Here is a 25,080-nt window from a genome sequence, read left to right as displayed (position 1 = left end):
AAGACCATAGTCATGATAGATAGAGCCTTTAAATATTGTGGCAACAAGTCAAGATTGTGAAAACTTTTTTTTAATTCACATGTAGCAATTTGTACATTATAGCAAAATTTGCATTATTCAAGAATAAGTTACTTGTACAGTACATAAACAATACATAAAAATTTGCCAAATACCTTCTGCCTATAATGGTACAAGATGAATCCATTATCTGTGTTGTCATTACAACGTGCTGTTTATTCCAACCAAACACTGGATGTCAGATGTGTCCTTGTTAAGAGGCAGTGGATAATATACTATCAAGTTCCTCTAGCCTGTGGGAGATGTTAGCGCTTACATGACATTTGCGATAAGAGACTCAGCCCTGAATAAAAGCATGAAGGAATCTCAGGCAACCCTTAGGGAAGAGTTCAAGGCCTTGATTTGAGGTTAAGAAACTGTTATGTAAAAATAGTGTTCTGTGGCCTAAGATTTTAATGATTGCTATTCCTTTTTCCTGCACGGTCCAGAAATGATCAAAGGCAGAAGATTTATACCAGATAAAGCCATATGGATTGCTGGTCTAAATTCAAGGCAGGTTAGTTGACTTAATTCTTTGGTGCTGGTGACTGTTAGTTTGTAAAAGTTCATTAAAGTCAGATGAAGGAAGTGATGGTGCTGGCAGCTGTCACGCTATCCTTGTTGTCTGTAATTAAAGATAACTGGAGGGATCATGATGCTCACTATCCATTTGGCACTCAGAGCCTGAGCTCTCAGTGGAGACTGGTGGCTTGGCCTTTTGTTGCCAGCAGCAGTCACATCGGGACTGGAAGGAGGGTGGTGGAATGTGCTATGACCTCGGTGGGCTGGCTGCAGCCAGCAGGGTCACTGCCTCACTGCCTATGAGGGCACTAAGCCCAGGGACCCACTGCTCCCTTTCCTTCAGCCTGACCTGCTCTACTAGAAAGAAAAGGCATTGGCTTAGTGTCACTTCCTCCCAGGCCATGAGGGAGCTTTTTGTTGGAATGTATTTCAGCTGTCCTGGTAACTGGGACACGTTTAGAAAGGAAAGGTTTTTCTTGAACATTTGACACCGAGGCAGTCTGGAGGTGGGTGACTTCCAATTCTGTCAGTCTGAGCTTGAACTTTGTGGTCAGTGGGTCAGAACTGCTAGTTTGCTGTGCCTGGCTTGTGTCTTGGCACTACCTGAGAATTGTATATTGAGAGGCTGCTAAGAAGTGAGTGCCCCTGGTTTGAAGATGTCATGTCCCCCACTTCTGGCTGGAGGGAGGGAACTTTCCTGGTTCATTGTCTACTTGGCCCCTTTTCTGTGCAGACAAGGGGCAAATCTGGAACAGTGACTTGTCAGCATTGACTTTCAGTGATGAGCTTTCTCTTTTGAAAGAGAAATCCAGAATAGTGCTTACTCATCTGGTTCACACTTTGCTTAGCATTCGTTACTTAGAGAAACCTACTTGATGTGTAGGAAATGAAGACAAGTGTCCTTAGAAATGAACCACAAATCTGGATCAGGGTTAGACCTGCTTTACAATCGGTGAAAACACCCAGGATTATTGGTTTAAAAGTGAAGAGGTGGCTGCTTGCCTCTCCCCCTCCCCACCAAAAAAACACCACAGAAAATTCTAGAAGCAAAAGTCTGACTTCTGACCCCTTGAAGTAGAGAATGGTTGGAGGGAGCAGACCAAACCCTTACCCCCAGATAAGGCAGTCATCAGTTAGTTTTAGGCCAAGGTTTAATTTTAGCCTCTGATTGATGTTATCTATAAATGTTGAGCTGTGCTAAACTCCCAGTTTCCTAGAAGCCACTTCGGTGAGCCTGGCGGCTGTATTGACTCTGCTGGCAGCCAGGAGCAGCAGACTCCACTCTGTCACTGCCACCCTTGTTTCTGAGCCTCTGTGTGAAAATTCTGGGAGGAGCCAGCCCCCCTATGAATTATATCACTTGTGAAAGGCAAGTATAGATGACGATTTGACTGGAGGACCTCCCTGGATGTTGGAGATGGTGTGTGCCCGTGTGTGCATGCACACACATTCTTCATCAGATGAGGCAGTAACCAGCTGGAACAGAATGTTGATTGTGGGCTATTAAAGGAGTTTCTCATTAGCTGTGGCACCAGATTCCTAGCTTCCATTTTGGCTCAAGAATGAGCCTAAAACCTTGTGGGATAATTATAATAAGCCATTAGATGCTTCAGGGGCTCTGAGCCAGCCCTGTTGGGAAGCATTTACTAGAAAGGGCTCAGGAGCCCTTCCCCTTTTGCTTGTCCCCCCTCACCCCTCAGTTTTAACTCGCACCATAGAGCTGCTGTAAACCAGAATCCAGTTTTTATTCGTAAGGCACCAGGGTAGAACTGTTCCTTGCCAGCCTCCTATTTCAGTAACTGCCTGAATTTCCCTGAGGGTGACACGCTTCACTTCTCTACATTTAGGAAGGACAGTGGCTACTCAGCAGCAGGTGACTGTCCTGAGGATGCAGTAGACAAGGAAGCCAGGTGTGCTGGCGCAGACCGGGAACTAGTCAAGTTGGGTTTGCATAGCTGTCTACAAAAATCACATGGGTATTAGTTCAAACAGTGCAATGAAATAAGCAATGGTTTAGTTTTGAAACCTGAATCCTTTGAAAAATTAATCTGAGGTAAAATGTTTAAAATCATTTTTGACCTTTAGCTTGTCCATCTGCCAGAGCTTGTCCTAAAGCTGAGAGTCAAAGCAGGATAGTTGTGGTCACCTGTGGTGTGGGTACAGCAGCCCTACCACATGGACTGAAGCTATAACGGGAAAACCATATGAGAATCCAGGGCTTGTTAGTGTTTTGGGCTTCCTGATGACCCCCCCAACACCCAGTAGAAAGCCTGTCATCATCTGTGACAGTGTCAGTGAAAAAGAGAACGAGTTTCCACTGCCAGCTCTGGCCCTCACCCCACCGCCTCCTCTCAGAGTAACGGGACTGGTCCAGGACCCAGGGCAGGAGCCAGTGGCATCTGTGAACAAGAACTACATCTGTAAACAATAAGGAGAAAGCCAGGTGATGGATGAGACTTATAGGAGGCCCTTTAACAGGCCTAATAGAAGGGTCACATCCAAACTGGGACAAGCTGTTAACAGTGTCCCTTAAATCTCTCTCTGAAAGGAAGAAAAGACAGTTACATTCACAGGTTCCCATCTCTGCTTGCTTGTGCTCCTTGAGGGCGTCTGTGAGGCCTGGGCCTTCCTCACTGCCTGTCAGAGAGGTGTGTACTGATTGTCTATGGCCCGCAGGTGGCTCCGGGAGGAGGAGTCCATTTCGTAGTCTGAGTCCCGGGCTCGACTGGCAGGCTCGGGCTCCAGGTGCCGCATGCTGTTGGCCAGTTCCTCAGGCGAAGGCACCAGGTGGAAGATCTGCTCTGGGGGAGAGGATCGGCCTGGGAGACCCTCTGGGTTGAGCCCCCGCGGGCAGCCAGAAGTGCTAAGGTGGGGAAGGCCCAGCTCTGAATCCCAGTGAGACAGGGAGAAAGGGAACAGGACAGTGTTGGAGGAACCTGGGGGACAAGTGACCAAGAGAGAGACCACACCATCAGTGTTAATGGGGCAAGTGTTGGAAGGACACGAAACGAGATCTCTATGCCCCTGGGTGTGCAGCAAGCTTCCACCCCCTACCCAGTTCCCTGTGCCACCCACCCCCTTTATCCAGGGGCATTAGGGTCACACCTGGTGGCTGGGAGACGACTACCACATAGCTGGACAGCCGGACGTCACAGGCAGCCCCACACTCGAGTGGGATGGGTGAGCGCTGGAAGTGGTGCAGCATGTCCACCACCGAGGGAAAATGGAGGTGCTGCACGCGGCACTGGCCCCGCTCCGTCAGTGACAGGCGCAGGTGCTGCCGGAGACAACAGTAGGCTCAGGCCCTGACCCCTAAGGGCCTTGAACTTGGGGGAATGGGGGAAGCCCCACCTGCCCTGCCCCATACCTTGGCGATGCCCTGGAAGTTGAATGTGAGCACATACTCCCCACGCCGGGTCTCACTCTGCCGTACCAGGAACACTCCGTGAGCATCAGGACCCTGCAGCTGAACCAGCTGAGCTGCCTTCACTCGGGAGATGGGGCCATGGAACCAAGGGTAGCAGGACAGGAAGTGATCTGTTTTCTGGCAGGCTGGGTCCAACAACCCCCCAGGAGAAGCACCTGATAGGAAGATGGGTGATGGTGAGCCCGTGTGAGGCCTTATATCCTGGGCTGAGGTTGGGTTCCAACAAACCCAGAGGACAAAGACGCGGATCCACTCACCTTGGTTCAAGGAATCTGTGCTTCCCCTTGGAGAGTTGGATGTGCCGGCCTCTAGGGCTGAGGGAATATGCATTTCTGGGTCTGTGTTCTCCAGCCTGCTGGAGAAGAGGCTGGGGTTAAGGATCTGGGTGGGTCAGGGGTAGCAGTAAAAGCTATGTCACCAGTGGGGCCTTAGGGTCTGAGGCCTCACCCTTGGCCTGTGCACTCCCGGAGCTCAACCATCCACGAATTCAGCTGCTGCTCATCTCCCACCTCAAAGATGATGTCTGTCCGGTCCTTCACCTGGCAGAGATAAAGGGAACAGCTGTGTGGGATTCCTGAGGTGTGCATGTGTTACACCTGGGTGTGGAAAGCACCATCACTTACCTTCAGCACAAAAGTGTAGAGGTTGTCGGGCATCTCGAGGCGTGTGCATCGCCGGACTTCCTGGATGCTGGAACAGGCTGCTTGTAGCTTGGGCTTTGAACTCTAGGAGACCAAAGAGGACACTCCAGGTTTATCCCTGAAGGCCCTTCGCCCACCCAGGCCTTTGTGTTTTTCTGCAGTCTCCCCAGGGAGACTCCCTAGCTTGCAGAGTGTTTGTGGTGCTGCTGAGCAAGTGCCCCAAGCCTGGAGTAGGTCTAGCATTCTAGGTTGCAGGGGCCTGCAGAGGGCCCTTCACCTATGGCCTCTGAAGCAGTATCCCCACCGCCCCCTCTCCCTGCTTCACGTAGACCAGTGGCCATTCCAGCTCTTGTGTGTGTTTGCCTGCTGACAGCTGTTTCTCTTCCCACTGATAGGGCACAGAGCTCCCCGCCCCACCAGGTCACACTGGCTGCTGACCCCCCTCATCCCACCAGGCCCAGACAGAGGACATGAGGGCATCCAAGCCAAGCCATGCTTCCCTCTGCGGTGCTGACTCTGCCGGAGGCCCAGGCTTTGTCGTGCTATTAGCTCTCCTCGAGTACAGGTCTGTCCTGGCCTAACAGCAACCCTAAGAAGCAGATACAATCAGCACATCTTAAAGAGAAGAAACTCAAATGCTGGAGGGGAAGTGATTTGCCTGAGGAAGAAGAGGTCCAGGTTTTGAACCCCTATCCAAAGCATACGGCCTGGAACCTCCAACTCCCACACCTAGCGGATCTGCCCTGCCTTCAGGTCTTAGGACGAGGAGGGGTGGAGCTGGCTGTAGGGTGGAGTTGGCAGAGTAGCTTAGCCACAGGCTCTTGGGGTTTCTGCCGGCTTGCCCAAAGGGGCAAAACCTGGCATGGCTGGCCCCAGTTGCAGCCAGCCAGAAACCCACATAAAACCTTGGGCCCAGGAGTCTCCCCCGACATCCACCACACACAGGGTTCAGAGAAGGCAGGAGATGGCTCCCTACCTCTTTTCCAGCAAGAGTTCCTCTTCTAGGTCCTGACTGAACCTGGCTGGAGCAGGGGCTGACCCTGCAGATGCCTGTTGCCAGGGAGCAGGAGACTCTGGGGGTACCCTAGAACCCAGGAGCCAGCATCTCCAGGGTAGTTTTCTTAGAAGGGAGGTCACCCCTCAAGTGCCCCCCATCTCCTTCACTTCCTCTTGTGACAAGACTGCTAAGATCTTCTCTGGGTCACAAGGTGATTGGTGGCTGCCTCCAGCAGAGGCCAAAAGAAGATAGGAACAGGGGAAGAAGCCAGAGCTGAGGTGGGGAATAGACAGAGGAGGCCCCTTCCCTCCAGCAGCTCTTTTCCCAAAGGCCAAGAGACAGACTGGCACACCTGGGAAACACCACAGCCCCTACTAGCAAGCCAGCACAGGGCAAGAGTGGGGAGGTAGGAACAAGAGGCAGACCCAAAGGCAACTTGGTGACAGTGCGGCTTTGGGGGATCTACCACTACCCTCCTCTGCCTCGAAGGCACACCTTGAGCTGAGGCTGCCTTTTCAAAGGTGGTGCAAGAGCTGATCCCCAAAGCCATATGCTTAAGCAGCATCTCTGAGAGAAGGACGGGGACCCCGGGGCCAGGCCACCTGCCTTCAGCTCCCCACCTGCAGGAAGGCTGAAGAACAGTGAAGTAAGAGGGCAGCCCAGCAGGAGAGGGTTGGGCAAACTGGGGCTCTTTCCAGTCCAGGCCCGCTCCCAGTCCTGCCCTGGTTGTTGGACACAGAAGTCTGGAGAGAGCAGCAGCAACTCTAGGAAACACTGCTGCATCATCTCACTAATGTTCAGATGAGGGCATGAGCTCAGAGAGGGTGCACAACTAGTAAATCCCAGCCCTGAGTGCCCAGCACCAGCCATGATGTTTTCACCTTTCAAGTTTCTCTTGCACGTCCCCACACCCCAGTTTCTCAGCCAGTGAGAGGTGGGGAGCATAGGAGTCTCCCACCTACACTGGACGCGCTGGAGTGCATGGATAACGGGGCCTCTGCTCTCCTGGCAGCTCTCACAGCCAGCCAGCCTCTCAGAGCCGCTCTTTCCTGTCGGCAAAATGGGTAAGGTACAAAGGGCTATTTCCTTCCTCTTCCTGCTTTTGCAGTTGGCCCTGCCTGGCCCCCCACCCTCCCTGCTGGCTCCGGGCCTTCAGGATCACTGGGAGGAAGTAGGCCAGGCCAAGAGGGGAACAGGCCTGGTCTTCCTTTCAGTTCCGCTCTGAGCCCAGGCCCCAGTGTGAGATTAACCAGCAAAGCCACTGGTTTCACTCTGAATGTGGGGCCTTCCATGCCAGCTCCACCCCCAGCAGCTGAGGAACTGCTGACCTGGCAGGCAGTGCTGAAGAGGATTCCACCTCGTCACCCACGGCCAGCCCTGGCTGCACAGATTATGGAAAAGCTCCTCCTTGCTACCATCTGCCTGCTGGCTGAGCATGACACGGGTTCTTTCCTGACTCTTCATAGCAGCCTGTGTCAGAGCCACCCAGGTCAGCCTACTCGGAGCCACACAACTCTAGGGGCAGAGCCAGGTCTGAGCCCAAGCCTGCAGAGGATCCGAGCCAGTGTGCCTAACTACTGTGCTGCCTGATGGGGGAAGATGCCAGAGGCTTGGCCCAGATTGGAGAGGCGAGTGAGAGCACGGGGACAGGACAACCCCACTGGTGGCCACAGCCCAGCTGGATGGTCCAGAACAGGACTCAGGAGCACTAGCTGCTGTGAAGGGACCAGTGGATTCCTTTTTGCTTGAGTAATAAGATGGGATAGAGCTGTGATGAAGAAACCCAAATCCAAACCCTGGGGCTGTGTCAGCAGCTACAGGAACATTTGGGGGCTTCAGGTTCCCCTTTTTCTCACATGCTCTCTATTCTACCTGCCTCACAGATCAAACCAGGCCAGGAAGCAGCTGCTCTCTGGACCCACCTCAGAGTCACACTGTGCTTGGGTGATCAAAATAGCCAAACCATTCCAGGTATATCTGTGGTACAAACAGTAGAATGTCACCCCCCACATCCAGTGGCACCCACTCCTGGGGAGGAAGTCTTCTCAACTCCCAGCATCCAAAAAGCTGGCTTCTTTTTATGGCCATTATGACTCCAGTGGGAATAACTCATTTCTTTCTTTGCTCTGGCTGCCCGGAAGCTCAAAGACAAAGGTTGCAGACCTGCTCTGACTGTCCTCACATTTCTATAGCTGACTTTATCCGAGCTGTATAATTCTCTTATGCCTCTAGGCCTTAGGGTTCAGTTCCAACCTTGCCACTTGTATAACCCTGGACAAGCGGCTCAGCCCTCCATGCCTTAGTTTTGTCATCTGTAAGGCGGAGGTATTTAGTAGTCCGTCTGTTTCCACAGGGTTGGTATGGTGATTGGGTGAGCTACTGCAAGTGAAAGAAATGCCTGACTGACAAACAACTGTTAAATTTCCAGGCTGGGGTCTGAGGCCAGCCAAGCTACAGTGTGACAGTATTACAGTCCTACAGTGTTAAATACTACAGCTTTCCCTCCGAAGGACCCAGAAGCTTGGGGCTCACCTGCTTTCTCTCAACCTTACAGACCCTGTTTGTGATACCCTGCAGTGAAATTCCACATAATAGAACCTACCTACATACATACCTAAGAGAACGGGAAGACAGCGGAATATAATTTATATTAAAATAAAAGGACTTCCAATGTGACCGTGCAGACAACACAATGACCTACTTGCATGCTTCTGAGTCTGTTTTGAAAAGGTCAAGAACATGAAGGAGCCAGAGGGCAGGCTGAGCCCTGAAAGGACAGTTAGTCTGTTCAGTGGACAGTAAAACTGGGCAGGAAGTTCCATGGGCTTCTGCATAAGACAGCAGAGGCTGGCTCCAGGTCTGTCATCTCTTGGAGCGGGGTATGGACAGCTGTGCCTCAACCCACACGTTCACCCAGTCCTCCCCAACTCCCAGGGACCGAGGGTCCCTCACCCCCTCCTGCAGGGCTTGGGGCCTCGAGTCTGCCTGGAGAGAATGAGAGTGATGACTGGAACAAGGCCTTTCCTGTCGCTCTCGGCCTTGCTCTCCTTTATGCCGTCTCCTGGGAACCGTCCCACCCCTGCTGCCGCTCCGTGTGTGTGAAGGGGCAGGGCCACATGCATGTGCTGGGGCCAGGCATGGCCCCTCCAGGCTGTTCCAAGGACTCGGCTGCACTCTACTCTGCCGTGTGCTCAGAACCATCTCGAGTGGGGCCCTCACAACCACGGCAGAGGGACTGGTCAAGCTCGCACTGAGCTCCAGGTGCCATGGCCCCAGCAGGAACAAAACACGCACAGTCCCTGACTCCTGGAAGCTCTGAGACAGATACCCAACAGGAAGGAGACCTGAAGGGCGAGAAGCCGATGGGAGCTGGAGTGGTAGGGAGGCAGTGAAGGGCCAACCTCAGTTACAGAGGAAACAGGGCTGAGCTTCCCAGGTGCCAGGAGGGCCCTTGCAAAGGCCCTGAGGTGGGGAACTACACAGGCGTTTAAGGAGGCTGACTGGATTCGTGGGCTGCAGGAGTCCCCAGGGGGCCTTGAGGCTATGGGAGTCAGTCTGGGCTTATTCCAAGGTGGAGGTGTGGGAATGGATGTACAGATCTGGAACTCATGTTAAATACCTAGAAGCAGGGCTACTGGTTGGGCCAGACCCAGCTCTGACCTGCCTCTTTCATAGGAAGCTGGAGGGGAGACATCTCATTCACACCTAGGTGGCCGAGGGCCTGACATGGAGGGCCCCATGGGATGGGCAGGCTGGGCCCTCACAGTGGCCTTGTTCCAACCGTTGTGCCCTGCCCAGCCACTGGAGGGGCCTTTACTCCTCGCGTGGAAGTCCCGAGACTCCCCCACCAGCCCTCTGGCAGTTGCCTCCCTGAGCTTTGTGGCCTCATTCCCTCCTGCAAAGAGCTGCAGTGGGACAGGAAGTAGGACATAGTATACGGCCAGAGGTCTGGGTCCCAGCCACACATCGAGGCCCCCGTGCCCTCCAGGCGGCATCTCAGTGGCCTGGGGCCTGGCTCTGGAGGTGGTTGGATGAGCCTAGCTCCATCACTTCCTGCCTTTGGGAAGCTTGGGCATGGTGCTGACTGCGGCCTCAGTTTCCTCTTTGGTAACCTGGGGGCAGTAAGCAGATCCTGCTGGCCTCCCAGGAGGAGGGGTAGGATGGGAGGTAGTCTTGGATGAGGGCCTGAAAATTTAAAGGATCAGAGCAAATTCTAGATCCCAGTAATGGATAGCTGAGTCACCCCATCCCAGCCTAGAGCCCAGAATGGAGGCTGCCTGGATGAGTGAATGAAGAAACAGATGGAACATCATTATGGAAAATGCTTAATCAGGTCTTACTGACTGGTATCAAAACAACAACCTAAAACACGAACAAGAAAAAGAAAATGCCCCATCTTGTTCCAAAAAAGATTTCAGTTGAGTTACAGGGGTACTCACAGCAGGAGCGAGACAACTGCTAGAACATGGACCAAAGTTTCACTTGCCACAAATTCATCTCTGAGTTTCCTGGCAGCCGGTGCAAACAGATTGTGCAACAGAGGGCAGCCTCTCGTGCACGGAGACTCATGTGCGCAGCAGTCCTGGTGCAGACACCTGTTGAACCCAGGTGTTCCCCAGACTTTGGCCCCCAGTATCCTGCTCAGAAACCTCGCTGGAGCCCACACACCCACCACACAGCAACTTCCGCATCCTGTGTTTTGGGAATTCGCTCTGGCCTTGAGTCCCAACTCTGCCTCCTCCTCCACAGACAAGTGACGCCTCTCCCAACCTCAGTCTCCGCTTTTAGAAGGTGGGATGACAATGCCACTACCCTCCTGGGAGAATTTGGTGACACAGTCTGCAGGGGCACTCCCAGTGGGCGTGGAAAGGTCCAGGGAGGATGGCACGAGGTGGAATGGGCACTCCGCCTTAGGAACCCAGTCTTAGGAAGACCGATCTGCTCAGGAGCAAAAAGCCCCTCCCTGAGGAAGCTTTCCTCCATTGTCACTCGTCCTGCGTAGCCGCAGCAGCTTCCACAGCCGTCTCCCTGCTGCTCAACCCCCAGCTTAAGGCCTCCCTGCCCCCATGCCATCTTTGAGTCTTCAGCAGGGCGCAGAGTAAGTGGCTATAAATGTTTGCTGAACAGTAGGGAGTGGAGAAGGTGGAGGGAAAGGCATCGGAGGCCAAGGGGATAGCAAGAACCAACACCCAGAGGCCAGCAAGTACAGACGAATCCACAGGACAGCAGGGGCAGTTCTGACAGACCCTCACACCACCCTTCAGTGAGCGCCTGCTGTGCCAGGCCCTGGGCAGTGGCTGTCCACCAGCGCTTCTGGACTGTCCAATTCACAGGAAAGAGCATCCTATCAAGGAATGGAGGTGCTAGGACCAAGGACGTAGGAAGGTCACTGTCCCAGAGTCAGGTACGGTGACACTGGTAGAAACCCATGACAGCCTGCTCTGGGCCACTGTCTGCCTGAGGAACAGTGTCCCATGACCCCTACAGCCCGCGAGGCTGCTGTTTTATCCCTGCTTCACAAATGAGGAGCTAAGGCCAAGAAAACCTCCTGGGGCATTGGTCACGAGCCAGAGAATACTACAGCTGGCTAGCCTGGAACCTCTGGAAGTGAGCCTGGGACCTGCCTTTTAACGTGGCCCGCGGGTGGATGGGAAACCCACTGGCATCTGAGGGCCATCTCCCCCTCCTCCTCCAGGCACCAGGGAGCCACAGGAGGCTTGGGGGAGAGAAGGCACAGTCCATCCCACAGAGGCAGAACAGCGACGCTGGGAGCGTGGGCTCTGGCCAGTGGCCTCAGCCTCGGCAGCCGCTGGGTGAAGGGGGTGTTCACAGGAAACCCTACCGTAGGGGAGCAGGCAGAACAGGAGGACTTCCCGAACTCCCTGGGAAGTGGGCAGCATCAAAACTGAGCTGCCATCCGTCAGTCCATCAGTGCTGCTCCCAGATGTGTCCAGAATCCAGCCATTTCCCATGCCCTTCTCTGCTCAGAACACTCCTGTGGGCCCCATCTCATGGAGAATAGAAACCCGGATCCTCACCATGGCCCACAAGACCCTGCACAGTCTAGACCTTGTTACCTCTTCAACCTAATCAACTGTCCCTTTGCTCAAACTGAACCAGCCACGCTGGCCTCCACTGTTCCTTAAATGTACCGAGCACACTCCTACCTCAGGGCCTTTGCACCTGCCGTTCTCTCTGAAAGGCAATTCCCCCACATCACAAATCTGGCTTTTCTCAGATTTAGGTCTCAGCTCAAGTGTCACTCCTCAGGAAGGCCCTCCCTGACCACAGTGTCACATACACACAGTTACCATCACAGAGCCCCCATTACTTCCTCCACTGCATTTATCAACCTGTGAAATGAGCTCTGTGGGACTCACTCTTCTCACATGGCCTTCTCAGCACCGCATGGTGTCTGGCAGGTTGTGGGTGCTCAGTTTCATTCCAACAACAAATACCCCCCGACAGGCCTTTTGTTTGCCAAGTGTCGTGAGTGCTGAAGACCAGCGGGCACAGGGTGTGGCCCCCTGCAGACCCGCCTTCCCAGTGAGGGCTGTGGGGAAGTGACAGGGATACTTCAGGTAGTGTGATCAGGGCGAGGATGGAGGCCTCGCAGTCGGGGCTGTGGGCTGGGCGTCCCAGGGCTCCAGCTGGCCAGGGCAGAGGACACCCCCCAACAGCACTGTTGTCAGCCTCCTGCTACACATGGAGAAATGGAGGCTCTGAGAGGCAGAATCCATGTCCCCGGCCATGGAGGAGGGGCCAAGTCAAGCTGGGGCCCAGCCCGGAGCCCACAGCACACGCAGGCCGTGCTCTTCCCGCCCCAGGCCTCTGCACGTGCGATGCCCTGCCTGACCCAAAGTGCGGGGCTTGGCAGAGGAGACCTCCCCTCCTCCAGGGAGCCCTCTCTGATCACCAGGTCGTGGTTAGTGCGGTTCGTGTGCCTCTCCCTCGGCGCGGGGCTTATCAGGCCAGGCCATAATTTCCTGATGATGCAGCCGCCCCCACCATCTGACTGGGAGTTCCTCTCGGGGTGGGGACAGGGCACCAGACCCTGTTCCCAGCTGGGGCCCAGCACCGGGTCCGGTCCTTGGAGAGGGTTTGTCAGATGGGTGAGTGGCTGGGTGCATGCTTGGGGCCCCAGCCCGCAGCCGTGTGGGGAGGGAGGCAGATATGGGGGAGTGCTGAGTTCCTCACCTGCCTTGTCCCCAGCCCCTCTGGGGGCAAACTGAAGGCGAGGAGCCAGTGTCAGGGGCTGAACAAACGTTGGAACTGCAGGCCAACAGGTCACTTCCTTCCTCTACCCACAGCCAGGGCCCCCACACCAACCCCCACGGGACCTTCAAATCCTGCTTCAGCCACCTTTCTCTGGGTGACCATGAGCAAATCACGTCACTTCTCTGTGCTTGGTTCTGCGTCTGTAAAATGGAGGTGACAGCGGAACCCTCAGCGCTTCCGTGAGCGAACCTGCCTGTTGTCCCCAGTACATGGGAGTCTCCCAGCCTCGCCCAGTTCACGCTGGACCAGCTCTCCCCTTGGCCTGCCCCCTGGGGCCTCATGGCCCTCTCCCCACAGGGGAGCAGGAAGGGAACGGGAGAAGCCTCACATGGATCAAGTCAGCTCCCCCCTTTCCTGGCAAGCAAGAGCCCCCAAGTGCCGGAAACAGAGATCTCTCCAGAGCCAGAGAAAGGCAAACCCAGACCCCCAAATATATCAACCCTACTCAGAGACGGAGTCCCCACCACCTCGCCTCCCTTCCCTGAGCAGGTGGCACCCCCAGTTCACACCCTGAGTGGGCGGGTGACCCACTGGGGGGCCTGCCCTCCCTCCCCTAGTGTTGGGCCCTTCAAGGCCCCAAAGAGGTCCTGTTGGGGGGTTAGAAAGCCAGAGATGCTGGGACAAACGGGGGCTGGGGGCTTCTCTAAAGCCCCACCTGCAGTGAGCTCCCCCTCAAGCCCCTGAGGGTCCCCCCGACATGTCAGAAAGACAGACTCACAGTGACACAGACACAAAGCCCCCTCTCAGAGAGACGGAGACCACCACACACACACACAAGCACAGCAGCAGGGACACAAAGCTCCTCTCACATGCTGGAGCCGCCTCCCCCACAGAGACAGAGACCCCCATAGAGAGAGCCCCCTCCTGAGATGCGGGGGCCCCGTTCACACTTACTGGCCGAATGGGCATGAGCCAGCTGTGAGGACAGGCATGCACTCCCGCCTGAGGCTAGCCCCTGGGGGGCCACACCCAAGGCTTGGGGGGCCCGTGGCTTAAGAGGGACCACCCCAGGAAGTCCCACACTCCCCAAACCCCCTCGTGGGCATGGATGAACAAGAGAACCAAGGAGCTAATGGACCCACTGGCACCTTCACCAGTGGTCTCACCTCCCCTGCAGTAACAGAAGTCCAGGCCACCCCCTGGACCCACCTGGGGGGCATGGCCTGGGACAGGGCCTCGCAGGAGCAGGAATTGGGGGGAGCCAGCGCCCCCACCCTTACTGGCCAGGGCTGTGTGCTGACCCCTCCCCCAGGCTTTCTCCCTTCCACACCTTTACTCACACCGTGCCCTCCACGCAGGGCACCATTCCTGGCCCAAACCTGTGGCTCTCAGGGTGGCAAATTAGGATAAACCACTGCCTGGACCCTGGAGCCGAGCTGCTGAGAAGAGTCAGCAGGCGGCCCGGGTTCTCAGCAGCCAGCCTCTATCAGTCATCCCCTATGTCCCGGCTGGCCTGAAATGCGCCTGAGGACAGAAGCGGCAGCTCTGACTGTGAGGGCTCCACCGGCACCCCACAGGCCTGCGACAGCTCAGGGTCCAGAGCCGGGTCAGGCCCAGCCAGCCCCACCCCACCGCCCGCTGCCAGCCAGCTGCCACCAGCCCACGCTGTGAGCGCCCACATCCTGCTCCTGGCATCCCCACCAGGAGTCCTCCCCACCCCCATGTGGCTGCAGAGCCCCAAGCCCAGTGTGCCCTGTCCCTGGCCACACCTTTACCCAGACCAGGCCTTCCTCTCATAGTGCTGCTCCCGGCCACCTCAGTCCCAGAGACAACGCAGGCCACGAGTGCTGGGCTGTGGTCAGCCCCTCCAGACAGAAGGGGAAGCCATGGCTCCAAAAGGCCACGCCACGTGTCCAGGCCCCTGAGTGGGAGGACGCAGGGGGGTGCACCTGGTGTCAAACCTGGCACTGCCCCCTTGGACAAACCGCCCTGAGGAAAGCAGATGGGCCCACTGGAGTCTGTGGGTGATCACAGTGGGTGTCACAGGGCCAGGGGTCCGAGAGCTGGCCAGCTTCCCAGGAGCTTGAATGGCAGGCCCACCTCCCAGCCCCGCCGCAGAGCCGGCTGGCTGGGGGAAGCCCCTCACCCCAGCAGCACAGCCCTCAGCTGCAGCCCCTGGGCCTAACATCTGCCCCGCCCGGCAGGGTGGAAAAAGCTGTGGTTAAGAAATAACAACTTCTGTCACCAGCCTCTGGTGGGGGAGTACGCCGGGGGGGGGGGGGGGGGGGGGCTCGTCACCACCAAGATCCCCAGGTCCTGATGGTGGCCACCACCTGCCTTCGAAGAATGATGATTCAGAAGAAGAGGTGACAGCGAGGGCCTCTGGGGCTCGAGGGGCTACAGGGACACAGGAAGGCTCAGAGGCAGCTGAGCAGAGAGCACCTCGGGCTGGGCTGACGGAGACGAGAGCCAGGAGCCCCAGAAGCCGGCCAGGCCACAGCTGGAGCCCTTGCACTGGGATCTCTGCCCTTCCGAGCTGAAACAGCCAAGACATGTTGTTGTTGTTATCTTTAGCCCACGTTTAGTGAGAACTTACTATGCGATATGCCTTGACACACAGCCTCTCACTGACATCAAAAAACAACAGGAAATCACACCAGCCACAAAGAATAAAAGCCAGCTGGACTGAATAATTAAAAGTGAAAAATAAAACAAAGACAAAACTGGAATATAACCTAAGTAATTATCTGATCCCAGGCCTTTCTAAGAAGAAAAAGCAAAGAATGAAACCATAAAGGAAAAGATCACTATTTTACTGTGCAGATTTAAAAACCTCCATAGGCCAAGAAACTCAGGATCAAAATTGAAAAGTCAAAAGGAAACATTTGCAACACATGACAGAGAGCTAATATCCATGTAAAGAGCTCTTGCAAGTCAATAAGAAAAAGGAGAGCATGTCAAGTAAATGGCCTGTAAGTCACAGAAATCTGTATGACCAAGACACACAAGAGAGAGAACAGTCACAGTCCACGGGGACAGAAAGTAGACTAAAGGTTGCCAGGGGCTGGGGAATGGGGACGAGAATTGGGACTGACTACTAACAGGTACAGGGTTTCTTTCTGGGGTGAGGGAAATGTTCTGGAATTAGTGCTGATGGTTGCACACACAGTGAATATACTAAAAACCACTACACTTTAACGTGGTGCATTTTATGTTATATGAATCACATCTCAAGGTTTTAAAAAAAGAGAAATGGTCAATTCCACTTGTAATCAGAAAGGACAAGGTTGGAGCCAGCCCCATGGCTGAGTGGTTAAGTTCGCACGCACCACTTCGGCGGCCCAGGGTGTCGCCAGCTCGAATCCTGGGCGCAGACGTGGCACCGCTCAGCAAGCCATGCTGAGGCGGCGTCCCACATGCCACAACTAGAACGACCACAACTGAAAATACACAACTATGTACCGGGGGGCTTTGGGAGAAAAAGGAAAAATAAAATCTTTTTTTTTTTTTTGAGGAAGATTAGCCCTGAGCTAACTACTGCTAATCGTCCTCTTTTCGCTGAGGAAGACTGGCTCTGAGCTAACATCTGTGCCCATCTTCCTCTACTTTATACATGGGACACCTACCACAACATGGCTTTTGCCAAGCGGTGCCATGTCCGCATCCAGGATCCGAACCGGCGAACCCCAGGCTGTCAAGAAGTGGAACCTGCGAACTTAACCGCTGCGCCACCGGGCCGGCCCCAGGAAAAAGAAAATCTTAAAAAAAAAGAAAAGTCTTAGATGCTTATCCTTAAAAAAAAAAAAAAAAAAGGACAAGGTAACCATTTCACCTAGAAGTTGGCAAAGGTTTTTAAAACAATATCCAAGGCTGGCACCACTGGTGATGAGAAGATAAGTGGGAGTAAGCTTTCTGGAAGGGCTATTTGAAAAGGCTATATCAGAGGCCTTAGAAATGGCTAGTAAGCACATGAAAAGATGCTCAACATCATTACTGTTAGGGAAATACGGATCAAAACCATGTGCGATCCCTTCACACCTGCTAGGATGGCTACAATCAAAAAGACAGATAACAACAAGTATGAGGAGGTGGAGAAACTGGAACCCTCAGACCTTGCCAGTGGGAATGTAAGATGGTGCAATCGTTTTGAAATACAGTTTGGCAGTTCCTCAAAATGTTAAAGTTACCACATGACCCAGCAATTCCACTCCTAGATACAAGAAAAATGAAAACATCTGTCCACACACGAGTGTTCACCACAGCACTATTCATAACAGCCAAAAAGTGGAAACCACCTAATGCCCATCCACTGATGAACGGACAGACAAAATGTGGTCTAGGCATACAATGGAATATTATTTGGCAATAAAAAGGAACAAAATACTGGCACATGCTACAACATGGATGAACCTTGGAAACATTATGCTAAGGGAAAGAAGACAGTCACAAAAGACCACATATGGTCTATTCCATTTATGTGAAAAGAAGAGAATAGGCAAATCCATAGAGAGAGAAAGCAGATGAGTGGCTGCCTGGGGCCAGGGGAGGGGAGGAGTGGGCGTGACTGCTTTGGGTACAAGGTCTCTCTAAGCTGATGAAAATGTTCTAAAATTAGATCACAATGATAGTTGCACAACTCTGTAAATATACTAAAAACCACTGTACAGTTTAAACAAGTTGATTTTACAACATGTAAATTATATCTCGCTCAAGCTTTGAGAGAGAGAAAGTGTTAGATGCACTCATACAGCCTTTGACCCGGCACTTCCCCTTCTAGGAATTCAGCTGAGGAAATCATCAGAGATGGGCACCAAGATGTGTACAAGATGTTCGTCATAAGGTTATCTATTCAAGCAAGAAAGTTAGAAATGAAATAGGGGTTTAGATAATAATATACAAATATATGATGGCCTATCTGTGCACATGAAAACTGTGCAGCCAGTTTTAAACAAAAACATTCTAGAAAAATATTTATGAAAACAGAAAAATGTTCAAGACACGTTAAGTGAAAAAAAGCAGGTTACAAAACAGTATGACGAATGTCAGTCCCACAGGGCTGGGGTTTTGTCCGAAAGTTCCCACCTGTACTTGCAGCCTGCCTGGCACCCAGATGGCTCAGGAGCTGACAGCTGCGGGGAGGCTGAGGCCAGCCGAAGGGGAGTCAGACCCAGAAATACAAGAAAGAAGGTCACGCAGGCACTGCCCACTGGAAAAGCTGCTTCTCTCTGGGTAATGGGCTGGGGGCGCTTTCTCAGTTACCGTTCTGTAATTCCTGCCATGACCTTCATTAATTGAAAAAACAAAACCAAAACTATTAGGAACTCAAATGTGGAGGCCCTCGGGAAGTTACGGTTTCCTAGATTACACAAAGGTTTGAGATGAGACAAAGCAGGGCCCCCCATTCCAGATGGTTCCCTGGAGAGAAGTTTCTCTCTCTGCCACCACTGGGGACTTCAAACACCCCCACCTCGACCACGGTTGGGATTCAAGTCAGGCCCATAATGGGAGGATCTAGGCATTGGCTGCAAGTAGGGGGGGGGATCCAGAGGCCAGGTGGCTGCAGTCACCCCCCATGTATGCTGTCACCCACTGGTTCCAGAGGCTGAGCAGTCAGTGGGGTCCACAGCCTGAAGAAAACAGTGGCCTCCTCCCCAGCCCAGAGGGGAGATAGGAAAAAGGGGTGTGGGGCCTCAAAAAGGAAGCTGAGGTGGCCCCTCCTGCCTTGAGGGAGGAAGCTCCCCCACCAGTGAGGGCCAGCCGCTCAGAGGGCAGAGATCTCTGCACGAGCATTTTGGTTTCCTTTTCCATTCACGAAGAAGTGGGTGGGGGATTTCCAGCAGCGGCTTGCCTAGCCTGCCGGCTGTCAGCTGGTGCCCAGGTCAGTGACTGGGAGGGCCGGCTAGGTTGCTGCCCACCCCAGGGAGGGCGTCTGGGGACCCACCTCTGGGATCTGGTGACTTCCTATGCAGGAAGCCCCTTCTTCACCTCTCAAGGTGGAGACACAGGCCAGGCCCTCCCTGAGCCTGTTTTTGACTCAGTCACCCAGCAAGGCGAGTACTGACAGTCCATTTTCCAGAATGGGAAACTGAGGCTCAGAGAGGCCAAGTTCTCGGCCCAAAGCCACATAACAAGGACAACGAGAGCCAAGATCTGAACCCAAACCTTTCCATCTGCCCTTCTCCCCAGCCACCAACCACCAAGCTCACAGGCCAGACTCTACAGTGATGGTCTTGTCCCGACACTAGTCCCCCAAACAAGCAAAAATAGAAGACCAGCTTCCAAGAGGCCAGCGACAGCAAACAGGCCCGGGGGGCTGGAGGCGCGGGAGGGGCTGGTGCATGGGTGCCGAGTGCTGCCCTCCCACCACTGGATCCAGGGCCACTTCTAGTGGTGGGTTCAGAGAACTGGAGCTTGGAGGAAGCGCCGATAGCATCTGCCCGCGGTTCCAGCGCGGTCGGGGCTTTCTCCTAAGCGGCAGAGCACTTTTCAAAAGTGATCTTACACGGAACCCCAGGAAGGGGCACGCGGGGCGCTGCATGTGGTCGGGGGCCCACGGGAGTCCTGCCCACCCCCCTGCCTTCCCCCACCAGTCCTGGAAGGCCCCTTCAAGCTGCTTGTTGCCCATTTCATAGCTCAGAGAGGGGCCGGGGCCCACCTGGGTCACAGAGCAGCCCAGGGCAGAACCCTGTGCTCCTTCCGGAGAGGGTGGGACTTGGGAGCCACCAGCCTGAACGATCCTGTCTATCTCCCCACTGGGACGTCGGGGCTCTGTGTGGCCCTCAAAGATCCACTGGGCTGCAGGTGGAGGTGGGTGGTTTCCCCACCTGTCTTGGGGCCTTAACACAAACTCCTGGCCCTGGCTGTTCCACCTCCCAGCTGTGTAGCCTTGGGTAAGTCTCTCTACCTCTCTGTGCCTCGGTTTCCTCATCGGTGAGATGGCTTCATCACTGTCCCCACCACCAGGGTTTGTGGTGACTCCTTAAGATGTGTCAAATGCGGTGCCTGTCACGTTGAAAACAACTATGAAAATAACAATGACTGCAGCAGCTAAGCTTCGTGGGGGCCCAGCATGCTGGGCCAGCTCTGGGCACCCGGGAAGGGGCATCACCCAGCTGCTCCTCCGAGGAAGCGAGGCCCCGAGGGCACGGCGCAGCGGCAGAGGCAGGGCTCCAGCTGGTCCACAGGCCAGAGGGCTGCGCCGCCCACCGCTTCCTGCCCAGCCCCGGTGCCCGCTCCTGCCTCCAGGAGGGGAGGAGACCGCCGGCCTCTGTCGGCTTCCTCCTTCCCACACTCCATGCAGCCCCAACCCCAGGCCTCAGTTTCCTCAGCTGTGAAGCCGGCACCATGACAGTACCACCTGGGCCCTGGAGAGGAGCCCACCGGGCCCCAGGCTTTCCGGCCATGGACTCCCGCCACCGGGCCACCTGCCCAGGCCGCTGCACCCACGGTCCTCAGGCTCTGCCCTGAAGGCGGCCGGGGCTCGCTCCAGGCACCCCAGAGTGTCAGCTGCTGGATGCACGGCCAGGCTGCCCCCACCCACCCAGTCGGCACCCCCCAGATCTGTGCCTCCCCAGCATGGCCACTGCCCCACAGGCAGGCTGGGGACCATCCCCATTTTCCAGATGAGGGAACTGAGGCCCAGCAAGGCCAAGTCACTTGCCCAAGGACACCCAGCTCAGAAGGAGCCGAGTAGGAAGGCTCTGAAGCACACTGCCCCGCAGGCCCAGCCCACAGCCACCCCTAGGACCAGCAGGCCCAGCCAGTCCCAAGCAGGCCCTTCCTCCTGGGGATATCGGAGGACTGTGGTACAGGTAGGGGGCTCAGGGCTGTATGCTGTCCCCTGAGGTATCCTCCCACCCCTCCCCTTGCTCTTCTCCAGGCTGGGCAGCAGAGGCCAAGGGCAGGGCACACTGGCTGAGTGGGCGCTCAGGCCCCGGTGTCCCCATCTGTGAAATGGTTGCACTGGACAAGATGGCCACAGGGAGCCTTTCCTGGTGCCCCAGACAGATGCTTCCGCCCAGACAGCTGCCGGTTAACCCCCCACCCCACCAAGGGTGACAGCAAATCCTCCTGCAGACTTTGGCACAGGCTCCAGTCCCATCTCGGCCACTCAAGAGCTGTGCAACCCTGGGCAAGTCGCCTACCCTCTCCTGGCCTCAGTTTCCCCATCTGTGAAATAGCAGTAACACAGCAGCTCCATCAGAGGGCTGCTGGAGGATTAAATGCAGCCAGGCCAGCCAAGTGTCTGGCATACAACAAGTGCCAAATAAATGTTGGCTCAAGAGTTATTTTTCAACAGTAGCTAGAACTCCGTTATCTCCCTCTCTGTACAGATGAGAGGAACTGAAGCTCAGCCCCCAGACCCCGCAGGGCTGGCAGGGCTCTGAGAACATTCCAGCTAACCCAGGCCTGGACATATGGGGAAACTGAGGCCGAAAAGAGCAAAGGGCTGGCCCAAGGCCTTGGCCAGCCTGGTTATGCTCCATTTGAAAATGGAGTCCCAGCTTCCCAGGAAGGCCTTGCTCCGACCAGCCACCCCTGGCCCAGCAGCTGCTTCTGCAATTTCTCCCCCACCGGGACCCCCACCACCCCAGGGCAGGCCCCTGCTGCAGAGTTCCGGCAGGGCCCGGCCAGGCGCCACTCCCAGGAATGCTGCCCAGCACTGCCAGACCCACTGATTTTCTAAGAGAAACAGAAATCTGGATTCTTTTGTGAAGTCTCTCCATTTTATGTTTTTAAATATTGGCAACCAATCGACTTTCTTGTTTTTCTTTTAACTGCTGAGTGGGATGGCACGTCTCGGGCCTGGCCCGGCTGGAGGGAGCTGGTTCAACAGTGTGGCTGCGGCTGGGCAGTAGCGGCCCCATGGGCTCAGGGGTTCAGATTTCCCTCGCTGTGTGACCCTGAGGGAGTTCCTCTGCTTCTGCCAGCCTCGGTTTCCTCATCTGTCAGATGGGCCAGTGAACTCAACTTCATGGGAAGGACTCGTCCAGCGTCTAGGGCAGTGCCTGGCCACAGTAGGTGCCCATTCAAGGTGGTGGACATAGTGCTGCCCACTCCGAGCCCAGCCCCAGGCTCAGAGATGCCTGAGGGGGGAGGTGCCACAGGACCAGTGGATGTGGTGATAGAAGGTCTTCCAGGGGAAGAATCATGCCCCATGCTGCACTGCCAGCCTGACGCCAGACCACAGGCAGCCCCAGAGGCTTCCTCCAGAGGCTCCCACTGTGGGTGGTGTTGGCAAGCACCTCAGCCTGTCTGGGCCTAAATCCTCCCAGTGCTCCCACTGCTTTCAGTGTGGAACCTGAAGTCCTCACCGTGGACCCCAGGCACCACCGAACCCAGCCCCACCACCTTCCCAGGCTCACCCTCCTTGCTCCCTCCACTCCAGGTCCAGGCCACCTGCTCGTGCCTCAAAGTCTCCTGGCTTGCACCCACCCCAGGGCCTTCGCGCGTGTCATTTCCTCAGCCAAGGATTCCTTCACCCAGATCTTTCAGCACCTTCTCTCATCTCAGACGTCACCTCCTGCCACAGGGCCTTTGGTGGCAATGCCCAGCCTCCCTGAGGGCCAGTGCACGGTGGAAGGGAGGGTCGCCTCACCTCCTGCCCACCTACAGGGATGCCACTGAAACCAGAGAAAACCACGACTTCTCTACCCAGCGTCGGACCTTGGGAAATAGCCACAGATGTCTCCGGCAGCTGCCTTCCAGCCCCCCCGCAGCAGCCTGGCTGTGGCCTCCGTTTGGATACCCCCGGTAACAAGGAGCTCCCTCCCACACAGCCCTCACAAGGTCCCTTGAGTGGCTGCTGCCATCGCCCCTACTTCACAGATGAGTAGGCTGAGGTTCCAAGTGGGGAAGTGACCAGCTCAGGCCCACACTGCAGGTCAGAGGCTGAGCTGGAAGCCTGCTCCAGGCGAGGCTGAGCCACAAGCCCCCGGCCCCTGGCCACAGATTCTGGATGGCATTTGCCTGGCGGAGGCCTGGGTGATGTCCCTGGGCAGCTACCCTGTCTCAGTTCTTGTCTTCCAAGACTCCTCCCACTCTGGGCAGCAAGGGACTCTCGGGCCAGCGCTGCGGACCCTTCAGGTGACAGCTCAGGTGCAAATCCAGAGCTCAAGCCCCTCGCCACCCACCGGCCGTCAGACCGTCCTGTCCTTCTGGTTGAAGCGGGGGAGTCACGGGAGCCATCCCAAAGTGAGCATCCCCTAGACAACTCAGGTCAGAGGCTGGGGGTGCCCACCTGGCAGGCGCATGAGGCTTACAGTCTGAGTGTCCTCGGCCCCGAGACTGGACAGTGGGAAACATTCCCGGAAACATCCAGGAACGGCCCTGGATGGTTCTGAACCCACGGGAACCTGTCAGGCGAGACACATTGTGGAGGGGCTGGGACAGGCCCCACCAGGGCTGCTCAGGTTGTGGGCGACACCTGGGGTCACACAGCCACCCCAAGCCAACGGCAGAGCCCCAGGCAGCCTGGACTAGTGAACACCACTCTGAGCCCTGAGGCCTCTGCCCGGGGCCCCCAGTCAGGGCCGGAGAAGAACAGGGGCCTTGATGTGCTTCCCAGCCAGGCCTGGAAGTGCATCTGTGTTCTCCACCCAGGTCATTCCCAGAACAACCGCGACAAGAACAAGGAGGGCTGGCCACGTCCCTGTGCCAGGCACTCAGCCGATGTGCTCCCCCAGCAAACACCGCAGCCCCACGGGGCGAGACCCATGCACAGCCCCATTGCACAGAAGAGGAAACTGAGGCTCAGAGAGGTGACACCACTTGCCCAAGGCCCCAGAGCTGGGAAAGAGGCGAATTCACTGTTCAAATTTGGGCCCATCTGACTCCTAACACCAGGTTTCCCAAGATGGTTTATTTTAAGCAGCTAAGTTGTTTTGTAAAGTGAGTTTGACAGGGACCCACACCCTCCCCAGATGAGACCATGTGCTGGGGCACTATCTGCCTTCTGTGCTGTCAGACCCTCGAGACTTGTTTTAAATGATGAGAACACGGTGTTTTTCCGACAGCTTCACGTGGTGTTCACAATAAAATGCTGGCTCCTCAAGGACCCTCTGCCCGCCACACTCCCCTGTTCCCCATCTCCCCTGTGCTCCCACCACACTGGCCTCTTCTGTTATTCTTTCTTCAAAACATGTGAAGCAGCTGCCCATCCCAGGGCCTTTGCCCATGCTGTTCCCTCTGCCTGGAACGCCCAGAGTCTTGACTCAGGAGTAAGATCTCAGTTCAAAAGTCACCTCCTCAAGACTCACTGTGAAACTTGGCGATTGAGAGAGTGAGGTGTCAGCATAAAGACAGACACATAGGCCAGTGGAACAGGAGAGAGTCCAGAAGCACGCAGAGGGATGCTGGACTGAGGACGAAAGCAGCACTGCGACCCTAGGAAAGGAGAGCCACACGAGCAGACAGTGCTGGAACCACCGGGAGAATCGCGACCCCAACCCCATGCCACCCCGGACCCCACGCCACCCCCGACCTCACACCATACACAAGAACTAACTGGGGACGGATCTTGGTCCAAAACGTGAAGGCCCAAACAATGCAGCTGCCAGAAGACAGGCAGGAAGGGCCTTCGCGATCCAGGGGGCAAAGATGTCTTTTTTTTTTTTTCTTTCTGCTGCTTCTCTCCAAAGCCCCCTAGTACATAGCTGTATATATTTCAGTTGTGGGTCCTTCTAGTTGTGGCACGTGCGATGCTGCCTTAGCGTGGCCTGACAAGTGGTGCCATGTCCACGCCCAGGATCCAAACTGGCAAAACCCTGGGCTGCCAAAGTGGAGCGCGCAAACTTAACCACTCAGCCACAGGGCTGGCCCCAAAGATTTCTTAAACAGGACACAAAAAGCACTAGCCATAAAGGAAAGCAAGTGATAAACTGGACTTCAGTAAAATTAAACACTTCTCTTCCTAAAAATATTCCATTAAAGGAGTAAAAGAACAAGCCACAGATCAAGAGATGACATTTCCTTTACAAAGAGTGTGTGTCCAGTAAATATAAACACAAATCAGTAAGAAAAGGACAGACAGCTCGATAGAAGTGACAAGTGCTTCACAAGAGTCAATTCCAGGGGCCGGCCCGGTGGCGCAGCAGTTAAGTTCATACGTTCTGCTTCGGTGGCCCAGGGTTTGCCAGTTCAGATCCTGAGTTCAGACATGGCACCTCTTGGCAAGCCATGCTGTGGCAGACATCCCACATATAAAGTAGAGGAAGACA

At 55.3% G+C, this 25,080-nt stretch overlaps 2 protein-coding genes across 4 annotated transcripts in view; one reads left to right on the top strand and one right to left on the bottom strand.

The window, feature by feature from the left end:
• The window catches only part of ATXN2 (ataxin 2), a 127,032-nt gene extending 118,692 nt beyond the window's left edge, over positions 1 to 8,340 (top strand). For both annotated transcript variants that reach the window (XM_046639792.1, XM_046639791.1), the window contains 2 exons: positions 507 to 574; positions 7,111 to 8,340. The gene's annotated coding sequence lies outside the window, so the exon portion shown is untranslated. The remainder of the gene's footprint in view (positions 1 to 506; positions 575 to 7,110) is intronic.
• The window catches only part of SH2B3 (SH2B adaptor protein 3), a 37,447-nt gene continuing 12,419 nt past the window's right edge, over positions 53 to 25,080 (bottom strand). Inside the window, exons 3-8 of one of the 2 annotated variants that reach the window (XM_046639793.1) lie at positions 4,630 to 4,731; positions 4,454 to 4,545; positions 4,264 to 4,361; positions 3,947 to 4,161; positions 3,685 to 3,856; positions 53 to 3,515 (exon numbers count right to left, since the gene is read on the bottom strand). In XM_046639793.1, the coding sequence (XP_046495749.1) occupies positions 3,220 to 3,515; positions 3,685 to 3,856; positions 3,947 to 4,161; positions 4,264 to 4,361; positions 4,454 to 4,545; positions 4,630 to 4,731 (975 nt within the window). In that variant the 3' untranslated portion in view covers positions 53 to 3,219. The remainder of the gene's footprint in view (positions 3,516 to 3,684; positions 3,857 to 3,946; positions 4,162 to 4,263; positions 4,362 to 4,453; positions 4,546 to 4,629; positions 4,732 to 25,080) is intronic. The other variant, XM_046639794.1, reaches the window with a different exon arrangement.

Source organism: Equus quagga, chromosome 15, assembly GCF_021613505.1.
Source record: "Equus quagga isolate Etosha38 chromosome 15, UCLA_HA_Equagga_1.0, whole genome shotgun sequence".
NCBI lineage: Eukaryota > Metazoa > Chordata > Mammalia > Perissodactyla > Equidae > Equus > Equus quagga.
Note: the sequence above shows the minus strand (reverse complement) of the source record. Positions and strands in the feature narration are given on the sequence as shown.